The sequence below is a fragment of the Macrosteles quadrilineatus genome, unplaced genomic scaffold (assembly GCF_028750875.1).
Source record: "Macrosteles quadrilineatus isolate MER2022 unplaced genomic scaffold, UCM_ALF_1.0 Scaffold_1__1_contigs__length_201487025, whole genome shotgun sequence".
Taxonomy (NCBI): Eukaryota; Metazoa; Arthropoda; class Insecta; order Hemiptera; family Cicadellidae; genus Macrosteles; species Macrosteles quadrilineatus.
The window spans coordinates 85,516,846-85,540,359 of NW_026542594.1; the positions used below are offsets into that span (position 1 = coordinate 85,516,846).

At 34.6% G+C, this 23,514-nt stretch overlaps 1 protein-coding gene across 6 annotated transcripts in view; it reads left to right on the forward strand.

Moving 5' to 3' along the window:
- LOC128983712 (uncharacterized) overlaps window positions 1-21,218 on the forward strand; it is a 42,681-nt gene extending 21,463 nt beyond the window's left edge. For 3 of the 6 annotated variants that reach the window (XM_054403115.1, XM_054403116.1, XM_054403117.1), the window contains exons 2-5: window positions 4,993-5,031; window positions 12,596-12,677; window positions 17,698-17,875; window positions 20,914-21,218. In XM_054403115.1, coding sequence (XP_054259090.1) covers window positions 5,011-5,031; window positions 12,596-12,677; window positions 17,698-17,875; window positions 20,914-21,166 — 534 coding nt within the window. In that variant the 5' untranslated portion in view covers window positions 4,993-5,010 and the 3' untranslated portion in view covers window positions 21,167-21,218. The remainder of the gene's footprint in view (window positions 1-4,992; window positions 5,032-12,595; window positions 12,678-17,697; window positions 17,876-20,913) is intronic. The other 3 variants (XM_054403118.1, XM_054403120.1, XM_054403119.1) reach the window with 1 other exon arrangement.
- Window positions 21,219-23,514: the final 2,296 nt, after the last annotated feature.

Genomic DNA, 23,514 nt, shown 5'->3' on the forward strand with positions numbered 1-23,514 from the left:
TTTAAACACAACTAAGCATATATGGTAGCTCCTAAACCACTACACTATAATAGAGCGGTTATGATAAGACACTATGTAGAGCGGATATGTAATGCTTTGTAGGAAATTTTTCATCGCAAGTCCAGACTTTGACATCAGGTTTCCTGTAGGTGTGCCCATAATGCAGTACGTCAATTCCATTAATCCGCATTGAGACACGCTTGAATCCATAAAAATACTATGAATTTGTTAGGTATTAGGTTTTCCGTTCAGCTTGAGTACTGTGAAATGTGGGAATCCTATATAGGAATTATGTTAATAAGTGGCAGTTGTAATACCGTCACATAGTTAGGGTCGCACGAGTCGAGTAGGCAGCGTTAGTGCTGTAACTAACATGTCCGCTATTTAACGTGAATTCTCAATAGTTTTACATTATTCATGTTAACCTGCCACCATGTTCACTTGACCTTTTAATGTGTGTTTCTTATCATGTTTCAAAGGAGTTGTATGGGGTGAATATGGGGTTTTGTCACTTTTGACTGTAAAATCATCAAAACTCCTTAGGGTTTTATGGATGATAAACTTATTCAAACAAATTAGTATTTCATGTCTATTGTCTATTGAAGGGTTGTAGAAAAAATGGTAAAATATCCTTGCTGCAGCAAACCTGCATTCTGTACTAAGCGAATTTCCATTTGCCTGAATTTATTTTAAATGAAATCTATTTAAATAACAATAGGTTTAACGAGTACCTAGGTTTAACGAGTACCTAGGTTTGCTGCTAAAGTGAGGCTAATCAAGTGTGTTTTTAGTCAAATTTTAGTAGCTAAGTGTAAAATAAATAAATGTTCCAAGTTTGACCAAATTATTTTCATAAACAAGTAAACTACCACATTTTACAATATTCTCCATAAGAATAACATGGGAATTTTAAAATTGCAATTTTTGGAATTTTCTCCATAACCAATAATCGTACAAAAACACTTTGGTATACTAAATTATTTGTTTTTTAAGCTCTTTAAAATGGTCTAGAGTGAAATTAGGAAACTTTGTGATTTGAGGGTAAAAATTTTGAAAAACTTATTTTTACCATTAAACCGGCACGGGGGTAAAACCCTGATCCGATGATGCTGGTTTGCAAAATCATTGAAGTTTATCCCCCCTTACACCTTCAAATAAAATAATATCCAAATCGGTCAAAAATTACTTAATTTTATTACGTTCACGGGTGTATGTATATACAGGGTGATCAACTCAAGGAGGCCACCATTGGGATATCGGAAACGGTAAGAATTAGAGAAAACATTAAAAGGGGGACATTCCTTAATTTTTTGTGGCAGTTAAAAATATGATTTTAGTTTTTCAAAATTCAGTCGCCATTTTCCAAAATGGCGGCTAACTTTGAAATTTCTTATAGAACACCCTGTATTTTATCTTGTTTTCGGATAGAACATGCAATTTAAAAACTTTTTTATTTTATTAAGACCATAAAATACACAGTTTTCCACTTTTCAAGTTTGCCGCCATTTTGGAAAATGGCCGCCATTTTTAAATAATAGAATTAATATTTTTAACGAATTTTATGGACTTTTTGGAATGTGGATGCAATTTTAAGACTTATTTGACTTATTTTCTCTTTCCATTTTCGCTATAAACCTACTTTTTTTGGAGCTACATGATGTAAAATGTACACCGGAAGTCATTTTTCCATAGGCTGTAACTCCTAAAAGAGTGGGTTTATCGAAAAAATTTCAAGAATAACAAAATTTGTAAATTGCATGTTCTATCCGAAAACATGATAAAATATGGGGTGTTCCGTAAGAAATTTCAAAGTTGGCCGCCATTTTAGAAAATGGCGGCTGAATTTCAAAAAAATGAAATCATATTTTTAACTGCCACAAAAAATAAAGGAATGTCCCCCATTTAAAGTTTTCTCTAATTCTTACCGTTTCCGATATCCCAATGGTGGCCTCCTTGAGTTGATCACCCTGTATATTTATATATATTTGAACCAATAGTTTTTTTGGCCCCTGAGGACAACAAAGGAAAAGTATATCGGTCCCAGCTCCAGGTCTTACTGTGCCACCTACACTTTTCTACACACTTTTAGCTACACTAGCTACACTTTTCTATAGGGAAATTCGCTAAAAGGGGTTCACATGTTATTTTAATGCAACAACACTTATTACTCTACAGTATACTCCCTCTTATCCGGACACCTTTAACCGGACATCGGTTCAACTGTACTACACTTGGTAGAAGTGACATATCTTTATCCGGATAATTTTTATTAGCACATCGGTTTGACCGGACTAGTTCGGCAGGAAGTGGGCGGTACTGAAACGATTGTTCTTATGAGAATGATTTGAGACCAGTGATTACCAGTCTAAATACATTGCTCTCCTCATTTTAAGTCAAATACTGTTTAGAGTATGCATTCAAACGGTCCGTTTTAACGAGATTTTGGGGACATCGGTTTAACCAGAAAAACCGTTATCCGGGCTGGTCTCGGTCCTGAGGGTATGGATAAGAGGGAGTCTACTGTACTTAGGATGAAACTGGGTATACAAAAGTAAATACATATCCAATGATGAGTTTCGAAAAGCATCATGGACAAAGCATCATCCTATGGGGTAAATATGAATTTTTGTAACTATACACTCTGAAAACCTTAAGATTCCTTGCTTGGGTTTAGTGGATGAGTTCAAAAGAGCTTTAAAAACAAAGTAGTATATTGTGTCTTTCCCAGATGAAGGGTTACGGTGGTAGTATATAGGAAAAAATAGTGTCCCATGAAATTTATAATGACTATGGTTGATAAAACCCCACTTTTGATATGATTGTATATAAGAGAGTAAACGCATATCTAATATAATTGATTTACACAAAGCATCCTAGCTGGACCATGAGAATATCCTTTCACAGGGGGTTGTTTGAGATTTAACTTCAAAATCCAATGGGTTTAGTGGATGTGTTAAAAAGAGTTTTAAAAACAAACAAAGTAATATATTGTGTCTTTTATTCCTCGATGCTATGGGTAAAATTATCATCCTGGGATGAAATCAAAAGCTGCTAAACTGTTGATGAAACTCCACTTTTGATATGACTTAATGTAAGAGAGTGAAGACTTTTCTAGCATGAAAAGCGAAAGCTTCCTAGCCATATGATGAGAACGAGAACAGGATTTCTTATAGGGTTATGGGTTATGGGGCAAATATATTTTATTGTTTTATTTTTTACTTTGAAAACTTCCAAATTCCACATTCTAACTGAAGTTTTTTTTAAAGCTAAAAAAACAATTACTATTGTCAGATCTATTATTGTTGTGCTTTTTTTTCAATTTATACTCACTCTATCATAATATTATTGTTTGATAAAGGGTTACCATACAGAGAAAATTTCCAATACAGATTCCGATGTAGTTCTAATGCGACTAAGGTAAATCTCCGCTATTAATGTAATTTGGTTGAATACAATAAACACTCATCAGGTTGAGTTTTACTAACTGTCTTGATTAGATCATGTGAACTGGCTTTTATGGGGCGAATATGATTTCTTTCTAAATTAACTTGAAGACAACAACAAAAAATTAGATATTTTCTGATCTCTATTTTAATTAATGACATAAAGAGAGTTGTCAAAACCCCTTTTCTTTAGTTTGCTGATAATGATGTTCTCAGCTAAGTTTTGTCCCAAGTACAAAGATAATATGATGTCAATCCCACCAAAAATAAGTTGATACATTTTAGCATAAAACAAAATTCTCTGGATACTGAATATTTCCTATATAGCAGCCTGTTCTGGACGTCTAACCAACAGAGGCCATGGTGTTTTGTTGACTTTTCATTTGAGTTATGACCATACACATTCACCACATCTGCACAAAGGCCTCAGGCATGCGAAATGATCTCCTGCTCTGCAAGACACTGTTTGAGCATTGAGCATGCATGCCTGCTCGATCCAGTGTAGTCGTTTGTGCGCCAACCTAGAGTACTACGGTGGAGTCTGGTCGCCTTACTAACCAGCTCAGCCTTATTAACTAGGCTACCTTCGTTTCGTCCACACATGGGAAGAATGAGCGTGCACCTAGTTTTGTTATTTTTCTGCAAGTTTTATCTGTTTTTCATCAAGATTGTTCTGCCTCTTTTACTAAAGTTCACTCGGCTTACTGGATTGCTATCATTATTGTTCCTATACTGGTTTTGTTTTTCGAATCTCTTGTTTTGTCAACTTGTTCAGATAGTTTGTTATTTATAGTTGTTACTTATAGTTTGTTATTTATAGTTGTTACTTATAGTTTGTTATTTATAGTTGTTACTTATAGTTTGTTATTCATAGTCTGTTATTTATAGTTAAAGTTTGTTATTTATAGTTGTTATTTATCTTTTATGTCTTGTTATTAAAGTCTTGTTTTCCAGTTTTTTTCACTACTTTTGTACTGGCCTGTTTTTTTTTTATGTGTTTCCTCTGCTTCTTCTTTCTGTAAGACAATTGTATTTTTCTTGTAAAAATGGTGCAACCGTTTATAAATAAATAAATAAATAAACATAATACGACTCACTCCCACACACGGGTCATCCGATGTGGGATTAATTTTGTTTTTTTTAGCTATACATCATAGAACTTATTTTTATTGTATACATTATATTTTGTAAAAATTGTCTATTTAATACGAAATAAAGGAAATTTTGATTTTGATGCCATCGACCTCGGTGGTATAGTTGGATAGAGTGCCAGGCTGATAAACTGAAGGAGCCGGGTTCGAATCGCACCGGTGGCACTATTTTTTTTGTCTTGGATTTTTTCATTATCAGCACGTTTGGTTGGTTTGGTTAGGTTATGACAGTTTAATTTCATAATAAAAATTATAAAATTGAATTTGGGGCATTTATAGTTTTATTTTATAAACAGAACTTTTTTTTTATTAAACCTTCATTGGATTTTTAGAGTTATTTTTAGAGGTAGGCCTATTTTTAGAGTGTCAAAGTGTTTTCATAAACTTGGTTTTTCTAGGATAACAAAATAGGAAGAATGGAACTTCAGCATCCAGTGGTATGTCACATTTTAATTTTTATTCTATTAACGATATTTGTACAATTTTAGGTATATATATGCTAACTTGGACTGTGGCTTTTAGCGAATTTCCCATATAGGGAATAAGCTATTACCGTAGGGCTTATGGTAAGACCTGGACCTAGGACCGATTTACTTTTTTGTTTTGAGGTCCCCAGAGACCAAAAACACCATCCGTTCATATTCATATATATTTATATATGTGTCCGTTAGCACAATAACTCAAACAAAAATTATTTGATTTTGATGAAATTTGGTATAAACGTGTAAAACTACCTTTATTCTAACGAGTTTGCGAACCAGCATGATCAGACCATGGGAACGGGGGTTATGGGCGGTTTTATGGGATAAAAATGGGGTTTTCCCATTTTTGACCCTAAAAACATAAAATTTTAGAATTTCTTTCCCAACCATTTTGTAGAGCTTAAGAAAAGAAATAATTTAGTATATTGAAGCATTGTTGTATGCCTAATGGTTACGGAGAAAATTCAAAAAAGTGTAAATTTAAAATTCCCATGTTATTCTTATGGAATAAATGAAAACTGTTGTAATTTACTTATGGATAAAATCTTGTTGATAAAATCTTGCAAATTTATTTATTTCATCATACTATTGACGTTTAATCAAAAAACACTTTTTACCTTCCCCGTAGCAGCAAACCTAAGCACTCGTTAAATCTAATCTATATATTAATTTGAAACTGTTTTTCTTTGTGACAGCTAATTTGAGAGAACGGCTGGGTGTAGAAACTCGGTAGAGGTGTCTAAAGAAAGGTCTTGGTCTGTAGATGAGCCATCAAAAGAGAAACGTGGTAAATTTCCTTGGGGCTCTGCCCCAGTGGCCTTTGAATTCCCATCCCATGTTATTCTAATGGAGGAAAAACTGGGTTTTTGTCCCAGCTAATTTGAGAGAACGGCTGGGCGTAGAAACTTGGTAGGGGTCTCTAAATAAAGGTCTTGGTCTATAGATGAGCCATCAAAAGAGGAACGAGGTAAATTCCCTTGGGGCTCTGCCCCAGAAGCCTTTAAAGTTGACTCTTCAAATTTGTTTACCATATGCATAATTCTACACTACTTTTTAATGAAACAGCTGTTAATATTTAAATTGTGATTTATTGAATTTGTCAAAATGAAGTACAGTATTTGCAATGGGTGTTTCTGATTTAAAAATGGATTTTCTTCTGCATCGTGTCATGTTTTGAAATATAATGTTCTACTAAACAGTGGAAAATCCTAATATCACGATAACTCTTAAAATTATTTCTTTTGGAGTTAACTTATATCTACTGTATATATTGGTTTCTGCTTTTTTTACCACTTCTTGGAGATTGTACGTAGGTGATATTTGTTGGCATATTGCATCTATAGACGAAACTTGGGTTGTGGAAAAGAGCGAGAAATCCTGGACAATTTGATATAGGCTAGAAATAAAACTGAATTAACAGTTTTACATTTCTTGAGTAATCATTGAAATAACCGATTTGCAAACAATGGAAACATAGAAAAAGTCATAGAACACAACCAAGTAGAAGAAATAGAAATAATGTTTTTTTTTTTCATTTATAATCGTTATCATAGACAACCTAATGCGGCTATAAGAGGGAAACATTTGTAGAAAACACTAAAAAACAAGATTAGCTTTTTGAAAAAAGATGAGATATTTATAAAAGATTTTGATTATATCTAACTGTTGTGTTGATTGTGAGTATTTCCATAATATTTGAGTCGCCTGTAATGCTTCGCAATGGCTCGAATTCGAGCAACAGGTACACTAGTCTATATATTAATTTGAAACTGTTTTTCTTTGTGACAGCTAATTTGAGAGAACGGCTGGGCGTAGAAACTCGGTAGAGGTGTCTAAAGGAAGGTCTTAGTCTGTAGATGAGCCATCAAAAGAGAAACGTGGTAAATTCCCTTCGGGCTCTGCCCCAGTGGCCTTTAAAATTCTTTTCCCATGTTATTCTTATGGAGGAACAAAACGGGGTTTTTGTCACAGCTAATTTGAGAGAACGGCTGGGCGTAGAAACTTGGTAGGGGTGTCCTAAGAATGGTCTTGGTCCGTAGATGAGCCACCAAAAGAGAAACTAGGTAAATTCCCTTGGGGCTCCGCATCAGAGGCTTTTTAAGTTCCCTCAGCAGATTTGTTTACATTACGGCCATATGGTTAATTTTACACTACTTTTAATGAACCAGCTATTATGAGCATTTACTGAATCTGTCAAAATGAAATTTTTACATTATTATTTATGTTTTTAAAATATATTTTCCCCTGCATGGCAAGTTTTTTATAGTTTTAATAAAATGGTGAATTTATTATAGGTAGGTTTCAATTTTTTTTCAAAAATATATGTTTTAATGCACTTATAAAATGTTGTATTATGAAATAACTGGGACATATCAATTTCAAAGGAACAGATAATTATTCCTTATCGGGTTAGCTTATATTTATTGTAGGGGTTGGTGCTTGCCTTTTTTGGTCTACTTTCAATAACCATTTATCATTACATTCAAGAAAGAACATCAGAGGTTTGTGAGACAATTAGCATAAAAGTTTTCGATAATCAGGTAGAAAACTGTGTCAAAGAATAAAAGCCTATAAGTGTAGATGAGTACGTTGAGGATGTGAGCTGTGTTCAAGTTTTTACCACGGAGTATGTTTAATCTATGGTTTTGGTGAAGTAGGTAAATTGAAGGCAATTCAGGTATTAATTAAACAAAACAGTGCCATAACATCTCATCTCTTTTGCATAATTTGTTGCCAACAAAGCCGGACTAGGTTATGGATGTGGTTCCGCAAATGTTCAAGATTTGTGTCCAAATTCACTACAATTATGGCCCATTCCATCCACAAAATACGTGCACAACTTTATGTGATCCATATGGCCAAGGAAATTTACCCTCGCATATCAATAAAGTTCAAGTTTGACAGCAACCTCATGGCACGATTTCACAAAACTACGCCAGAAGTTAATCAATTTAGCGAATAAGTACATTTAGATTAAATACATTAGTCGATGTGGTAAGAGATAAGGAATCAAATTTGTTTGGACCCCCCATCGAAGTAAGAATGTTACTGTTTTTTGGAGAATCAGATATTTTTATCAAATAAAAAAAAAGATTTAATATGCCTCCCGCCGATAAAATTCTGTATTTTTATGACCAAAGAGTGTGATTCACTTATACAATCCAAATACAATCTGAATGATTTTCCTAAAGCAGATGAAACCAGTTATTTTAGTAATATTGACTCTTTCCGTCAGATGACAGACCAAATGAACTCCTTTCCCCATATAGTGAAAGAGGTTTTAACATGAACAAAAGTCATGAACAAGAAACAATTGTAAGACTCTTGAAAAGCCTTTTGGGTAACCTAAAACCGATGAAAGGACGGAAAATATTGATTCCAACGATTTCATTAACAACGTTTTTTAAAGTACACAATCCTCTTACTCATAATTATGTTCATCCTCCCTTCATTTTACTAAGATTTTAATAACTTCACTCTATCCATCGCAGTTAGCTGAATTTACCTAAAAACTCAAGAGTAACCGTCGATTTCGACGGGATTCACCTAGTGTTATTTAAATTGGGAATAAATTATGTCTTATTTATGGAAATATTTGAGTAAAAATGTAATCAGACAAGTTGAAATTTGCTTAGTCTGCAGGTTTTCTGCGGCGGGGTATTTCATGTTACAGTGGTCCAGGGTCACAGCTTGGGGGGAGGTCGTTTGCCCCGGGCGGCAATTTTGAGGTTAGGCTGCTATGTAATTTGTTTTAACCTTACTGTACAACAAAATTTCTTTTGCATACCGTATTAAAGTGGTCCAGCTAATACAATGGAAAGTGCTCCTAAGAAAATATTTATATGAAGGTGAAGTTTAAGGATGGGAGCGGCGGACATGACTGCTCAAGGTCAAAGTTATTTGTAGAGAGTTGAGTACCGCCACCCGCGCCATCCTATACTACCCCTGATCCCCTCTCCGCTCCTTGTTGACACCTATTTTTTTACATATAGTTTTTTAAAATTAATTTTATTGTTATCTGAAATGCTCGACGTTCCTAAACAACCATTAGCACAGACGGATGTAGAAATTTGTTGAGGAAGGGGCGTACTTATATTTTAAATTATTTCCATGTATCATCAACAAAATAGTAATGAACTTAAGGTTGGGTGCCCTTTATCCCTTTCTAGGCGCCAGTTTGTTCTGCGCTGTATATGCCTTCCTTTCATCCACTTTCTTCCTGGCTTCATTAGGTTCTGCCCTGTTCTAAAAAGCGTAGGTACCAGCGGGTTCCTGTCCCAATCAGCAACATTCTATGAGGATCATCCTTTTCACCAGGTTCTCCTGGTTTCGGGTGATTCTTAAAAGGTCGGGGCATTTAACCTCCCCTTCCATGACTTGTGGTACTAGCCCGCCTTCCTGCGAGAAGGTAGGGATCTGAAGTCAACCTGAACAGAGCCCTGCATGCCCAGGCAAGGTTGCTTACTGCAGGAGGGTGCCTGGTATCCTGCATGTACCATTCAGATACCATACAAAAGAGGCCTGGTGCCATCTACCCCTCAGCATGGTCCGTCTAACACCTTGGGTTGGCCTAAAACAGAAGAAAGAAAAAGAGGGGGCAGTAGTAGGGAGAATAACAGAGCAGAGACAGAAAGATAAAGACAGTTAGTCCATGCTTGGGAAGAAGAAGAAAAACATGGTGTGAAAGGACAGACCCTGCTCAGTTGAAGAGTAGGGAGTCAGGGAGGCTGATTGCAATGGCTAGCCACTGGGCGATTGGATCGCCAACCCCTACACCAATAAATGGCGATAACAATGTCTTCCTGATGGCGGGAGATGTTGAAGATTTATCCGTGATCGTGGGTGATGATAATCATGTCACCGTGATTGTGGGATATTTTCAAGATTTCACGGTGATTTCATAAGTTGTGCATTTAAGAGAGGCTTGTAAATGTTTTAGAGGAAGTGAGGAAATCAAATGGTAAGAAACGCAATACAGTAACTTGCTATACAGGGCCGGATTCAGCATTTTGGCGCTCCTAGGCTCAAATAATTTTCCACCCCCTTGTCTTGTCACAGTTACTTTCCTTCAAACCTTTATTAAAAACTATATAGCCTAATGCCTTTAGGCCTATGGTAGGGCCTAATTGCTTGAATATCACTCCAATTGAATGTTATTATTGCAAGATTTTTGAAGAATTTACTTGTTTAGCATCAACAAAATGTCATTTTAAACACTTTTAGCAATTTTATGCTTTTAGTGAATTTACCTATAGGGAAGTAGCTATTACCGTAGGTGGCATGGTAAGACCTAGGCCCCGGTCATTTTGATGTTCCCAGAGGCCAAAAACAACATTCGTTCAAATTTTTATACATAAAAACATATAATTAATACTAATATTAAATATTAATATTAATATAAAAAAACAAATAATTTAGTATATCAAAGTGTTTTTGTACAATTATTGGTTACGGAGAAAATTAAAAAAATTGTTATTTTAAAATCCCCATGTTATTTGTATGGAGAATATTGTAAAATGTTGTAGTTTGCTTGTTTATGGATATATTTTGACCAAACTTGGTAAATTTATTTATTTTATACCTACTAAGTTATTAATATTTTACTAAAAAACACACTTTTTTATCCTCCCTATAGCAGCAAGCCTTGGTAGGCCTACTCATAAAACCTAATTTTAAATAAATACATTTAATTGAAAATCAATTCAGGCAAAGGGACATTCGCTTAGTCGGCAGATTTGCTGCGGCGGGGGTACAGGGCCGTCCGAAGGGGGGGCAAGCTGCCCCGGGCGCCTAGGCTGAGGGGGTGCCTCGCAGCGGCTATTTGTATTAACGTAGTATTGAATGTCAGTAGCGAATGCGACTGACTATTACTGGGGGGGAGAGGGCGCCACAACCACGTTTGCTCCGGGCACCGCCAACCCTAGGGACGGCTCTGCGGGGGTACACCCAGTAAATGCTCACGTTTGTGGGACTGAGACTGAAACAAAACAACTCAACCCACAGAGCATTCCTAAAAAAAACATGGCCATTGATTCCAATTTCTGCCCCAAAACCATGAACTCCATGTAGTATGTGACACCATTGACTATATAGTAGTGTTATATAGTCAATGGTGATACTATAGATTAAACATACTCGTTTAGTAGATATGTCATCTTGATTTATTAGCTGAAAACAATTATTGTTATTTAAACCTAGTTTATCCAAAATAAAACGATCTAATCATAAACAATAGGTCGTATCCTGGTTATATTACAAGAAATTAAAACACACATCATAGAACTACAACTAACCCTAAAATAATAGAAACAAAATTATGTGGAAACTAACGTTTAGTGTCACCAACATGAACTAGACATGAACAAATTGAGAATTAACAATGTGATAAGAAGTCTACTTGAGTTATGTTTAATCTATGGTGGTTCTGCATCTAGATTATATTTCCAAAGCAAAACAGAGCAATATTCCGGCCAACCATACTGATCCTTAGGTCTGAGGAGAAAATGACAGCATTTTGCTTTGGATGGTATTGAATTTTTCTAAAACCTATTGCAAACTGAGATTAATATTTTTTTGTTAATTTTAAGATAAATTTATGATTTTTTTAATATTCAACACGACGTATTATATATTATATTGTTGTAAACTAGACTAGAAACCTGCAGATTGTTGTAAACTAATCATAAGATTAGTTAATAACTTTCGTTTTGTGAGGTAAGGGTTGTATCAGTGTCTAGCTCGCTTGCGCCTCTACTGATCAGTAGCGCCAAGCCGGTGATACGAATGTACGTACCGCATATACGTCAATATCCCAACAACCTACTCCAGTTTAACTATTGTTTGTTACCAATTTCGTAACGAAATTGATGCATAATGTTGAAAAATAGTTTAAATTTTCTAACAATTATTTCTTCTAATGAACTTCAAAATCATAATGCTTTATTAGCCAGAGTTTTTGTTATCAACTCCAAAATATGTTAAGAGCTATTTTATGACTATTCATTTTTATTTGGAGATAATAAAAAAATATTTTCCTCAGCTGTGCGCCCTCTGGGAGCTCGCGCCCATAGGCCCAGGCCTATTGGGAAATCCGGCCCTGTTGCTATATTATAGTTGTTGATGAGGGTAAACACACGTTTACACTAGATGTTTGTGATTGAGTAACAAGTTATCATTTAATATCTATACAATAGTTAAGAAGGACAATTTGGTCCAAATCCTTGTGCTGTGACTATGATGTGTTTTCTCACTATAAAAGGTTTATATAAGATATATTTTTGGCCAATTATTATTATTATTTGTAGAACTAATACTTTATTTGAGTAAGATTAAATTGGGTTTGTAAAGAAAATTGTTATTGAGTGTGCTAATAAAAAGATAGAGCGAATGTATAGAACTCTACAACTAATTCTCAAGAGAATAACTGGTTCATCTAGTCCTTACCTTCTCTTTCTATAGTACCTGGTCTTGCACTAATTTGCTTATTCTTTAGATTATATAATGGATTTTCTTTATGCAGATGCTGGAAATACTCAAAATGGGATGTTCTAATCGAATGAAAATGGCCACAGCTTTTCAAACTTACATGAAACTGTGTGAAGGTAAGAAAACCAATATTTTGAATATCTTTGTTTTTTTATGAAAACACTTTGGACGTTAGTTATATTAGTGAGACAGACAATGGAATTGGCTAGCTCAGGATCTTGCTAACCCGTGTAAGATGGTAGATTTGGTTACATACGAAACCGGCTAACAGTTTCACTGCAGAATTGCCTAACCCCGTAGCCCACTAACTTGATTTTGTCCTGCAGCAGAATTTAGCTAACTCAGGAATTCCTTAATCCAGCCACGCCCAATGCACAGAGTGTTGCCAACATTTTATGACAAAACTTTGATATACTACCGAATTGAAAATATGTCAGTGATAATGTTGGCAGTGGTTAGTTTTTGTAAAATGATCCTTTCTATTTCTAATACCTTTATCAAAGTAAGTACCTATTTCAATACATTTATTGTTTGTGTTTAGCTTTATAGGTACAACAATCCATTCGTTCTTTAGTTCTTTTTTCTGACTTTATAATGTCTGCCAGTGTTTTTAGGCATGTCACAGAATATGACTAATTTAGAAAAGTACCACTTAACTAAGGATATTAAACTACGTACGATTAAGTTCCATCCAACATTCATTTTAAAATCACTTTTAGTAATCCTAATATTCCGGTATTTACTAACAATTAATATACCCTACATTTTCCCTAACAGTTTTTAATTTACTAGTGTAGGCCTATAGTAGTTCGTAAAATTTTGCTGTGTGGTTGAAATCAACCTAGGGAATCTTATTTTAAAATGTAATTGAGAGAAATGTTCAATCAGCATTTTTTTATTAAAACCCAGTTGCATTAAATAAAATAACGAAGCTTATTAATTCCGCATACCCTATTAGAAGGGTAGGGGCCTACGTAGTTCTGCTGATACTGAAACTACATTAAGGAAAGTCACCAATAAATAAATAATAAATATAATGGAGAATGCTTTTGCTGACAAAAAATTTTAAACTTGAGGCATAACAAAACAGAAACAAACAAAAACTGAACTAACCATCCTCTTACTCCTGTTGCCATTAAATATTAAAATGAAGTAGATACAGCTGTGGCTTAGTTATGCAACAGCATCCCCTAGGAGAAGCTTGAAAGTCTAGGAAGATTGAATGTAACTCTTAGACTAAATCACGTTGTATATAGGTACTGAGTAAAGGTACCGTATAGGTATGGAGACTCGCCTTTGGCTCGCCAGGTTGGGGAATTGTTGGAAAATCCTCAGAGAAAATCTGTTACTGAGCAAAATAATACAATGATTAGAAGTTTGTAAAATACTAAGCACTGTATTCTAATGCAACTGAAGTGTTTTTGATACAGAAATATTAGAGGGGTTGATTTGGTGGGGGGGGGAGGTGTAAATTGTATACACTTTTTAAAATCATTCTTTGGTTTTAAAACGAAGACTAGTAACTGTCAAAAATTTCAAGTCTTTACCACGATGAAAGACAGTGATTCAAAAACTGTTGGGGGGGTTTTAATTATTTGTTATGGAGGGTACACATTCAAAAATTCTAAATTCCTTTAATATAGGGGGTTTATTAAATAGGGGATAGGAGGTTTATAATAAATAGGGGGCTTTGGGTTATAGAAGTTTAAAAAAACATGATACTCGATGACGTTTTCAGATATCCGCCATGTCAGATTTTGGGGGTCCGTGGGTTAAGAAAATGGGACTTTTGAAAAGCGTAAGGGTCATTTTTTGGTAACGTTGTACATTATTGTAAAGTTTTAAATCTATAGCATGATTCCAAACGGTTTAGATCTGCATACCAAGGTCGGCCACTTTCAAGGTTATTCCCAATAAGAGTAACACGGTGGGGAATTCCATAGTTCAGGGGGGGTTTATTATCGTAAAAGGTCACTTTTTGAAAAGGGTGCAAGACCTACAATGGTGCCAAATTGCAGATCTCCAATAAATCTAGAAGTGGGTAAACGTGATTTAGACGGATAGACCTGTCGTGGCTATAGGATAGATATAAGGGGGAAAATGATTTTGGAGGGGAGGAATGTTAATATGGTCCTTTTTATTTATATTCATACCTTGGTGTTAGATCTAATACAGTAAACTGTGTATAGCTTCAATACCCTTGCACCCATAGAATGGGTAAATAAACTGTTATATCCTGGTACAAGTTTTAAATTATTTCAAATTTTTACATTAAACTTAAATTTCGAGGGTCAAGGAGTAGGGTTACGAAATAACATGTAATGACTAAAATTAAAAGTAAACTAAGGAAAATACAAAGCATTAATAATATTTGAAAAAGAAAATACTTGAAGAGGAATAAGTTGTAAAATATTTTAAAGAAAGTTACCAATTTTTGAAAGTTTGGCGTTTTTTGGAGATGAAGCGGTGCAATTTTCAGGAAACGCCTCAAAATGTTTTGTAGAAAATTTAATTCCTGTCCATGAAAGTTCTTTCAAATCTTTGCTAGCTCTTATAGTTTTTTAGCTTTAGCCGTTAAAAAAAAACGTGTTTTGTTGTTTTCAGATGTCCGCCAATTTGGATTTTTGGGAGGGTTAAAATATAAAAATGGTACTTTTGGAAATTTAACGTTAATTTATGATCACGTACTACAATGCTGCCGAATTTAGTCTCTAGCACGTTTCTAAATGGTTCAGATGAGCAAGTCGGCAGCTTTCAATGTTATTTCCCATAAAAATAACATGGGTCGGTAATTATAAATTTTGGAGGGGTTACCTAGTTTTTAATATGCTTGAACCAGCATATTTTATTCTCCGCATGCTTATTCCCCATAAGATTAACATGGGTAATATTTTAAATCCAAGAAGAGGGATTTAGTTGGGAAAATGGGGATTTAAAACCTTTACGTGCTTTGGGCCGAAAACCACCACAACTACAAAATTTCAAAATTCTAGCTCTAATATAAGTGGGTAAGTGGGTCCCCCAAAGTCCAAAGACAACTATCATTATGGGGTTTTTTGAAGGGGTTAGAGTGAAGATAGGTGAAAGACGTAATGGAAAAAAAATGTGCACAAAATAGTATACGAAACATTTATTTTATTTTGTATAATCCTATGTTTGCGTACTTTTAAATTGAAGGGAATCTTCAAAATCGGAATTTTTTATTTAAACTAGAAATCAACCCCAACTTTGATGATTTTGTTGGGTGAGTAAAAATCCTAAAATTGGCTGAGAATAAACTTCAACATATGTTAAAAGAAATAAAAAGTCAAACTTGCCCAAAACGTTTTTAACCTTCTACGGGGCAGCCAAAACCACCCAAAGCAGGAAAAGTAAGATAAAACTTCAGGTTCAAGGCTGAATTTGGGGGTGAAGGAGTGAAGATGGAAAACATTACCAAGTTGTAGATCGTTGAAAGTAGTGCCTGGACTGGAAGTGCTCTCTGTTTTTCCATCAGACCGGACGGTCAAGCCGTAACAGATGTTAAAACAAAGAAACATGAGGAACAAATCTTAAAATGTGAAGTTTAGAGGAATATATAAAGGAATTTATAAATCTAAATGCAGTAACTGCTCTCGGTTTTTCTTATAGACCATTGGTTTGGCCGCAACGGGCGTTAAAAAAAGCACCTTTTTTATAATGTTCTAAAATCTACCATTTTGAATTTTTTGGAGGTTTGAAATCTGAAAATGTCACTTTAGGCAATTGTTCTGGTAAATTGAGACTAACACCTAAAATCGTGCCAAGTTTCAACCCCTTAGCTATTCCGAAAAGTAATTTTAATAATAACAAAAAACACTTTTTTACCCTCCCTGTTGCAGCAAACCTAAGTACTCGTTAAACTAATTAGATTTAAATAGGGAAAAAATGTGATAATTTTTAGGAGGCATTTTAGTGTAAATCCAATAAGGCAGATGGAGATTCGCTTAGTCTGTAGGTTTGCTGCGGCAGGGGTATTTTCTTTGATTGTAGATTGACTCAATTATTCGGGTAACATATATATCACCACTGAGCTCTGTCTAAGCTCAGTTACATTTTATTACCATTCTGGAACATTAGCAAGGAATTTCTTCACTAGGATGTGGTCCATTATATGGAGGCTGTAGAACACGTCTATCAGAGTCAGAAAAAAACATTGTTAGAAACACATTATTATTGCATTTTCTAAGGTCCAGAAATACAAAGGTTTTTGGGGTTATGTGGCGTGATGTAGGGACAGATCTGATGGAAGACAAAATGTTGATGAATACGCACAACATAATCAGTGGGATCTTTACACCTAGATCCGTCGACAGGAAGATCAAACCATGGACCAAAAAATGCTAGAAAAACCGGTTTTAAACTGATTCAAACAAAGTGGTGTGTGTGAGAATACAAGACATTCACATTCTAGCAAATAAATCAGAACTAGTAAGAATGAAATGAAATGATAATTGTTTATTTTTTCAGGCAAAGTTCTTACACTTAACCTGACATTCAAAAATATAACAAAAATAATGTTACATTGGGATAACTTAATCTAATTAAACATAAAAATATTTAACAACTCATGTACCTAAATTTCTCAGACAAAAAGAAGAATAAACATACAAATTTAACAAATAAAAAAAACACATTTACACACTCTCGCATACACGCATCAGCAAACGAGCAAAGAAATAGTAATCCTAGGACACGCCAGCCAAGACCATCTTCTCAAAATAGAGGTTTTTTAGTGCCGCCACAAACTGGGAACTTTTTTCAAGTGTCTTAATGTGCAGGGGTAGGCCATTCCACAGACGACAAGCGGTAACAACAAAAGCCCTGCCATAAGCTGTGGTCACATGATGAGGTATACGCAATGTGATCAAAGAATAACGAGACATTCATGAACTACCCTGAGACACAAATTTAAAATCGGATATGAAATATTTTGGGGAGCCTGTTTTTAAAATTGAAAAAACCAATGACAAAATTTTAATGAATCGTTGATAATTTAATTTCAGGATGTGTGCCTCAAGGTAGTAAAAATATGATAACATTTAAGTTTAATAAGTTTAGAGAAATCTATATAAAATATAAACACTTTTATTAATCAACCCTAAACAATTTTTTCAGTTGACAAACTGTGGGAAATACAGATCTTCTTTGAAAAAGAGCTTGATCTCATATATTTCATATCCTTGGTCAAGAAACAAGAAATGATTTACACCCCATTAACAGTCCAGCAGCAAATGACCCCAATGTTGATGTACTCTGTCAAGACCATTCTAATGGAAAAACACCCAAATGCTCAGTGAGTACTCATTGAATTTTACTTCAGATATGAATACTTTTATGTTGCAGTATCTGACTTTTCATTTTAGCAAATTTCCCATATAGGGAATAAGCTATTACCGTAGTACTCATGGTAAGACCTGGACCCGGGACCGATTTACTTTTTAGTTTTGAGGTCCCTAGAGGCCAAAAATACCATCCGTTCAAATTCATATATTTATATATACAGTATGTGTCCGTTAGCGCGATAACTCGAGCAAAAATTTTGCGATTTCGATTAAATTTGGTACAAACGTGGTACATTTATTCGAACGAGTTTCGCAAACCAGCATGATCGGACCATGGGAACGGGGGTTTATGGGGGGTTTTATTGGGCGGAAATAGATTTTCCCATTTTTGACCCTAAAAACATAAAATTTAACAATTGATTTCAAAACCATTTAGTAGGGTTAAAAAAAAAAACAAAATACAATTTAGTATATTGAAGCATATATTTCTCATATGGTGCATAATAATGCTTCAATATACTTAATTATTTGTTTTTTTAAGCTATATAAAATGGTTGGGGAAGAAGTTGTTAAATTTTATGTTTCCGGGTAAAAATGGGAAAAACCAATTTTTACCCTATAAAACCCCCCATAAACTCCTTTTCCCATAGTCCGATCATGCTGGTTTGCTAACTTACTCCAATAAATGTAGGTACACGTTTGTACCAAATTTCATCAAAATCAGATAATTTTTGGCTTGAGTTATCGCGCTAACAGACACATATAAATACGTATATATTATATGAATTTGAACGGATTGTGTTTTTGGCATCTAGGGACCTCAAAACAAAAAAGTAAATCGGTCCTGAGTCCAGGTCTTGCCATGAGTACTACGGTAATAGCTATGTGAGAAATTCACTAAAAAGGTGAGTGCCCCAAAAGAAATTTAGCTAGTGGTTCACTTTAGGTAAGACACCCTGTATAGATCATGTAAATAAAATGCAAATTACCATGATAATAAATTTATTTAATTGGTACTTTCATGTCATTTAGTGTTCATAAATGATTTCGGGCATATGCGGGTTTATCAGCATAGACTGGTTGTTTATGTATCCCCATAAAATTTAGTCAATTGGTGTCAGATTGCATGATCGTGAAGGCCAGTTCAGACCTTGGAGGCTAGGATACAAGTTAGTAACATTGATTATACACGTACTAGTGCACCTGTTGCTCGAATTCGAGTAATTGCAAAGTGATACAGGCGTTATTTCAAAACGAATAACAGTCATAATTTCCTACGTCATGGACCTGTTTCCCTCCATTCCCATTGCATTTAAAGATTGCAGATACCTTAATCTAATCGTCATAAACAGTTCCCACACTCTGGACTACTCGCCTTGACTACTTCCTTTACCACTTCCTACGTCGCGGACCTGTTTCTCTCCCTTCCCATAGCATTTTAGGATTGCAAATACCTTAATCTAATCGTCATAAACAGTTCCCACACTCCGGACAACTCGCCTAGACTACTTCCTTCACCACTTCCTACGTCGCGGACCTGTTTTCCTCCCTTTCCATAGCATTTTAGGATTGCAAATACCTTAATCTAATCATCATAAACAGTTCTCACGCTCCAGACAGCTCGCCTTGACTACTTCCTTCACCACTTCCTACGTCACGGACCTGTTTCCCTACCTTCCCCTGGCATTTTAGGATTGCCCATACCCTTATCTAATCGTCATAAACTGTTCCCACACTCCGGACAGCTCGCCTTCACTACTTCCTTTACCACTTCCTACGTCACGGACCCTGTTTCCCTCCCTTCTCAGAGCATTTTAGGATTGCCCATACCCTTATATAATCGTCATAAATAGTTCCCACACTCCAACAGCTCGCCTTGACTACTTCATTTGCCACTTCCTATGTCGCGGACCTGTTTTCCTTCCTTCCCATATCATTTTAAGATTGCAGATACCTTAATCTAATCGTCATAAACAGTTTCCACACTCCGGACTACTTGCCTTGACTACTTCCTTCACCATTTCCTACGTCACGGACCTGTTTTCCTCCCTTCCCATAGCATTTTAGGATTGCAGATACCCTAATCTTATCGTCATAAACAGTCCCCACACTCCGGACTGCTCGCCTTTACTACTTCCTTCATCACTTCCTACATCACGGACCTGTTTCCCTCTATTCCCATAGCATTTTATGATTGCCTTTATTACTTCCTTCACCACTTCCTATGTCGCGGACCTGTTTCCTTCCCTTCCCATAGCATTTTAGGATTGCAGATACCTAAATCTAATCGTCATAAACAGATCCCAGACTTCGCACTGCTGCCCTTGACTACAATGTATCGAGTAATCTTCAGTATAATCTTTGCTAAATATTAACAAGGGATGTTTTTCCTCTTGTACTGTATTTGTAATTTGCTAGTATACTGTGGGTAGTTGGCTTATTACAACTACATAATAATGGCAACACATGCTACAATTTCATGTCTTTTGTTTACTTTATCCTTGTTATTTAATTCATCCAAAATGGTTACCTAGCAACACATAAGACTAATGTTTAAAAAATGTGATTTTCAGTTTCATTTTTCTACGTATTTAGATTTTTGTTGGCAGTTCAAACTGCAGTAAACTCGTTTTTAGGCCAGAAATAAACTATTTACAACATTTGAAGAAAATCGTCGGAGCCGTTTTCGAGATCTTTTTTGCAAGCAAGCAAGCAAGCAAGCAAGCATACATACAAGCAAACATTGCTCGTATTAGAGTATAGGATTTAATCATGTGATGATGAAATCACATCCAAATTGTCTTATACAGATTTTAACTACCTATTGTTCTGACACAGTATCACAGTAAATGGTTGGAAACTAAGAGTTTATCTACATAATAATTCTAAATTTGTTTCAGTTGTTCCTGAAAAACTGTTTTGTGTCTTAACTGTGTAAGATTGAATCCTATAAAAGGGTTTAAACTTTTTAAATTATGCCCTTGTTAGCAATTTATTTTTGTGCGTTTTATAAATTTGTCTAATCATGTTTTCATGTTTCATTTTCTAGGATCAATATTGTATTAAAAACACCAGACCATAGTTTTTTGACTTATAAGTTTGATGAAGGCTTGTGCCCTCCACCCACTCCTGACTCTACCAAAGAAAAGAAGGCTTTAAAAGAAAAGATGCAATACATTCAATCAGAGCTGAATAAACGTAAACCAGAACTTTATGAAGAAGCTAAGAGAAAACAGAATGATAATTCTGAGAGCGATGATGAAGTAAAGATAGAAGAAAATTACGATGGGGAAGAACTGTAAATACAGTCCATTATCTTTATATATTTATTGAATAAAATAGTTGCTTTACAAACAGGCTGTTCTTATGTCCTTAAGATTCTAAAGTCTCCAGTCAATCACCATTACAATGCTACCTGTCAGAAAATATTAAAATTTCCAAGTACAATGTTCCTAATTTCATTAAGTAAAACCTTAGGAAGCTTCTAACAATTAACCTAAAACATAAAACAGCTACCTAGCAAATGAATTATATATGGAAGAAAAATTACATAAAAAAGAAAAATAATATATTTATAGACTGAATGTTCTTTCAAATTATATAAAACAAGTCTAAATAACATGTTCAACATTAATGTTCAAGTTAATAAAAGTTGAAAGGTTTATAATAGTGAAGTTAATAGCCCTTTCACATGAATTTGTCAAGTGTGAACAATCTTTGTTCTTATCTAGAATGTTTTAATTATTTCCTAATAGTGTTGTAATCTCTAGTCATTATTAAACACTGCAGTTTCTCATTAAAGATTCAGTACTGGAACTGCATTTTGAAGTTATTGCTTCACACTACATGTTTATGTTGACATAATTCTTTTTATTTTCATCAAAATTCCAAACAACTTTATCTGATGAATGAGAAATGTTAGAAGAAACTTTTAGACAGGTTCCACAGTATGATATACCATCCATACTAAATATTTTGAAGAAAAACTGGACTGAACATTTTCTTCTGCATCAGTATATATCCATTATGACTTACAGTGTGACTGAAAATGCTCAGTTATCCCAAGTTTTGTTTTGTTCAGGGGATTATGAAAATGGAGTGTATTTCATTGAAACAAAATTCAAACTCATTAAAGATCTAAGGTTTTTCTTTATTTATTCTCTTGGAAGTGAAATAATATTGAAAAAAGCACTTATGAAAACCAATTTAGTGCCATGGGGTAATAAAGAAAGATATATTTTTGAGGTTACTTTAAGCCGTTTTACACAAACTATTTGTCAAGTATTTTTAGCCAAAAGAGTAAAATATGTAGCTCAACGTTACAACTTGTTGTGGTTGCCGCCAAATGTTAAGGTTAGTGAAAAAAATATCTCCAAATACTTATTTTTGGATAACTTAAATGTATCTCATGCTGAAGAAATAGATGCACAATGGCCCTCTTTTAGAAATCAGAGAGAAGTTTTAGAGAGTGAAATATCCTCCTTTTTTGGTTTGGGTATTTTTAAGAATACTAACAAACAATTGATAAGCTATGCCTTGTGTTTTCATTCTGGAGGGATTTTCATGCTTTATTCAAACCCGGGTCTTAGGAGGAAAGGTTTAGGGGACATAGTTACTAGAAGTATGATATCTAAGATACGCCAATGTGGTTGGGTGCCTTTCTGTACAGTTTTCCCAGACAACATTCCATCTCTGAATTTGTTAAAACAAATTGGATTCATGGATTATGGGAATGCAGACTTTGTTTTTCCTGGACGGTTTCTGACCAGCATTTTGTAAAAATTGTATGATTTGTCACTCCTTATGAGTAAAATCCTCCTGCTAGCTTGTTTGATTGTTTACTTAAACCCTTTTCTCAAATATAGTTCCAACGATTTCCTTCAACCAATAAACATAATTTTGTCCTGTCTTGTTTAGTACCAGACTTGGAAAGACTAGTTAATTATTTCTTCTAGAGTAAATAGGAAATCGATACGGTAATAGTTTTCATCACTGGGAGCGAAAGTGGCTCTTTTTGGTACGCAATCCTGTTTTACAAGCGAGTTGCAGTCGAGCTTGGAAATACGATTAAGTACCAAAAAGACACTTTCGCTCCGTGTGATGAACAACTATTTTCATCAAAATGTGGAAATAACATTCTAATCGTTACAAAGTTAGACCACATAATTTGAGGTTATACAAAGTTGTCATCAATATTTACATTTCTGTTGTTTGAAAACATAACTTTAAATATCGTGTGATTAACAGCGTTCTCGTAACGCACTGATAAAATTTTGAGGTTAACGAACCAAAGAATTTACCATATGCTTTTTTCTGTTCCCTGTTTGAAGATACCTGAAAATGATGATTTTTCAGACTATATAGAGAACTAAAAACGGCTGATTCCGGACAGTATGATAAAAAAAATTTAACATTGGTCTCATGGAGTAACATTTGTAAAAGAATTGTGATTCTCAGGTATATTTTGGAACTAAAACTGCCTAAGATAATATTGTACAGCTTTAAATGGTATTTTTGTGTTGTTGGGCAAAGTTAAACCGAGGTTGCCCTTAACACATTGATAATAACTAGATGTTTCCAGTTAATAATATTAACTATATTTTAATATCATTAAAACATTTAAATAACTTTTTAACTTATTACTACCAAA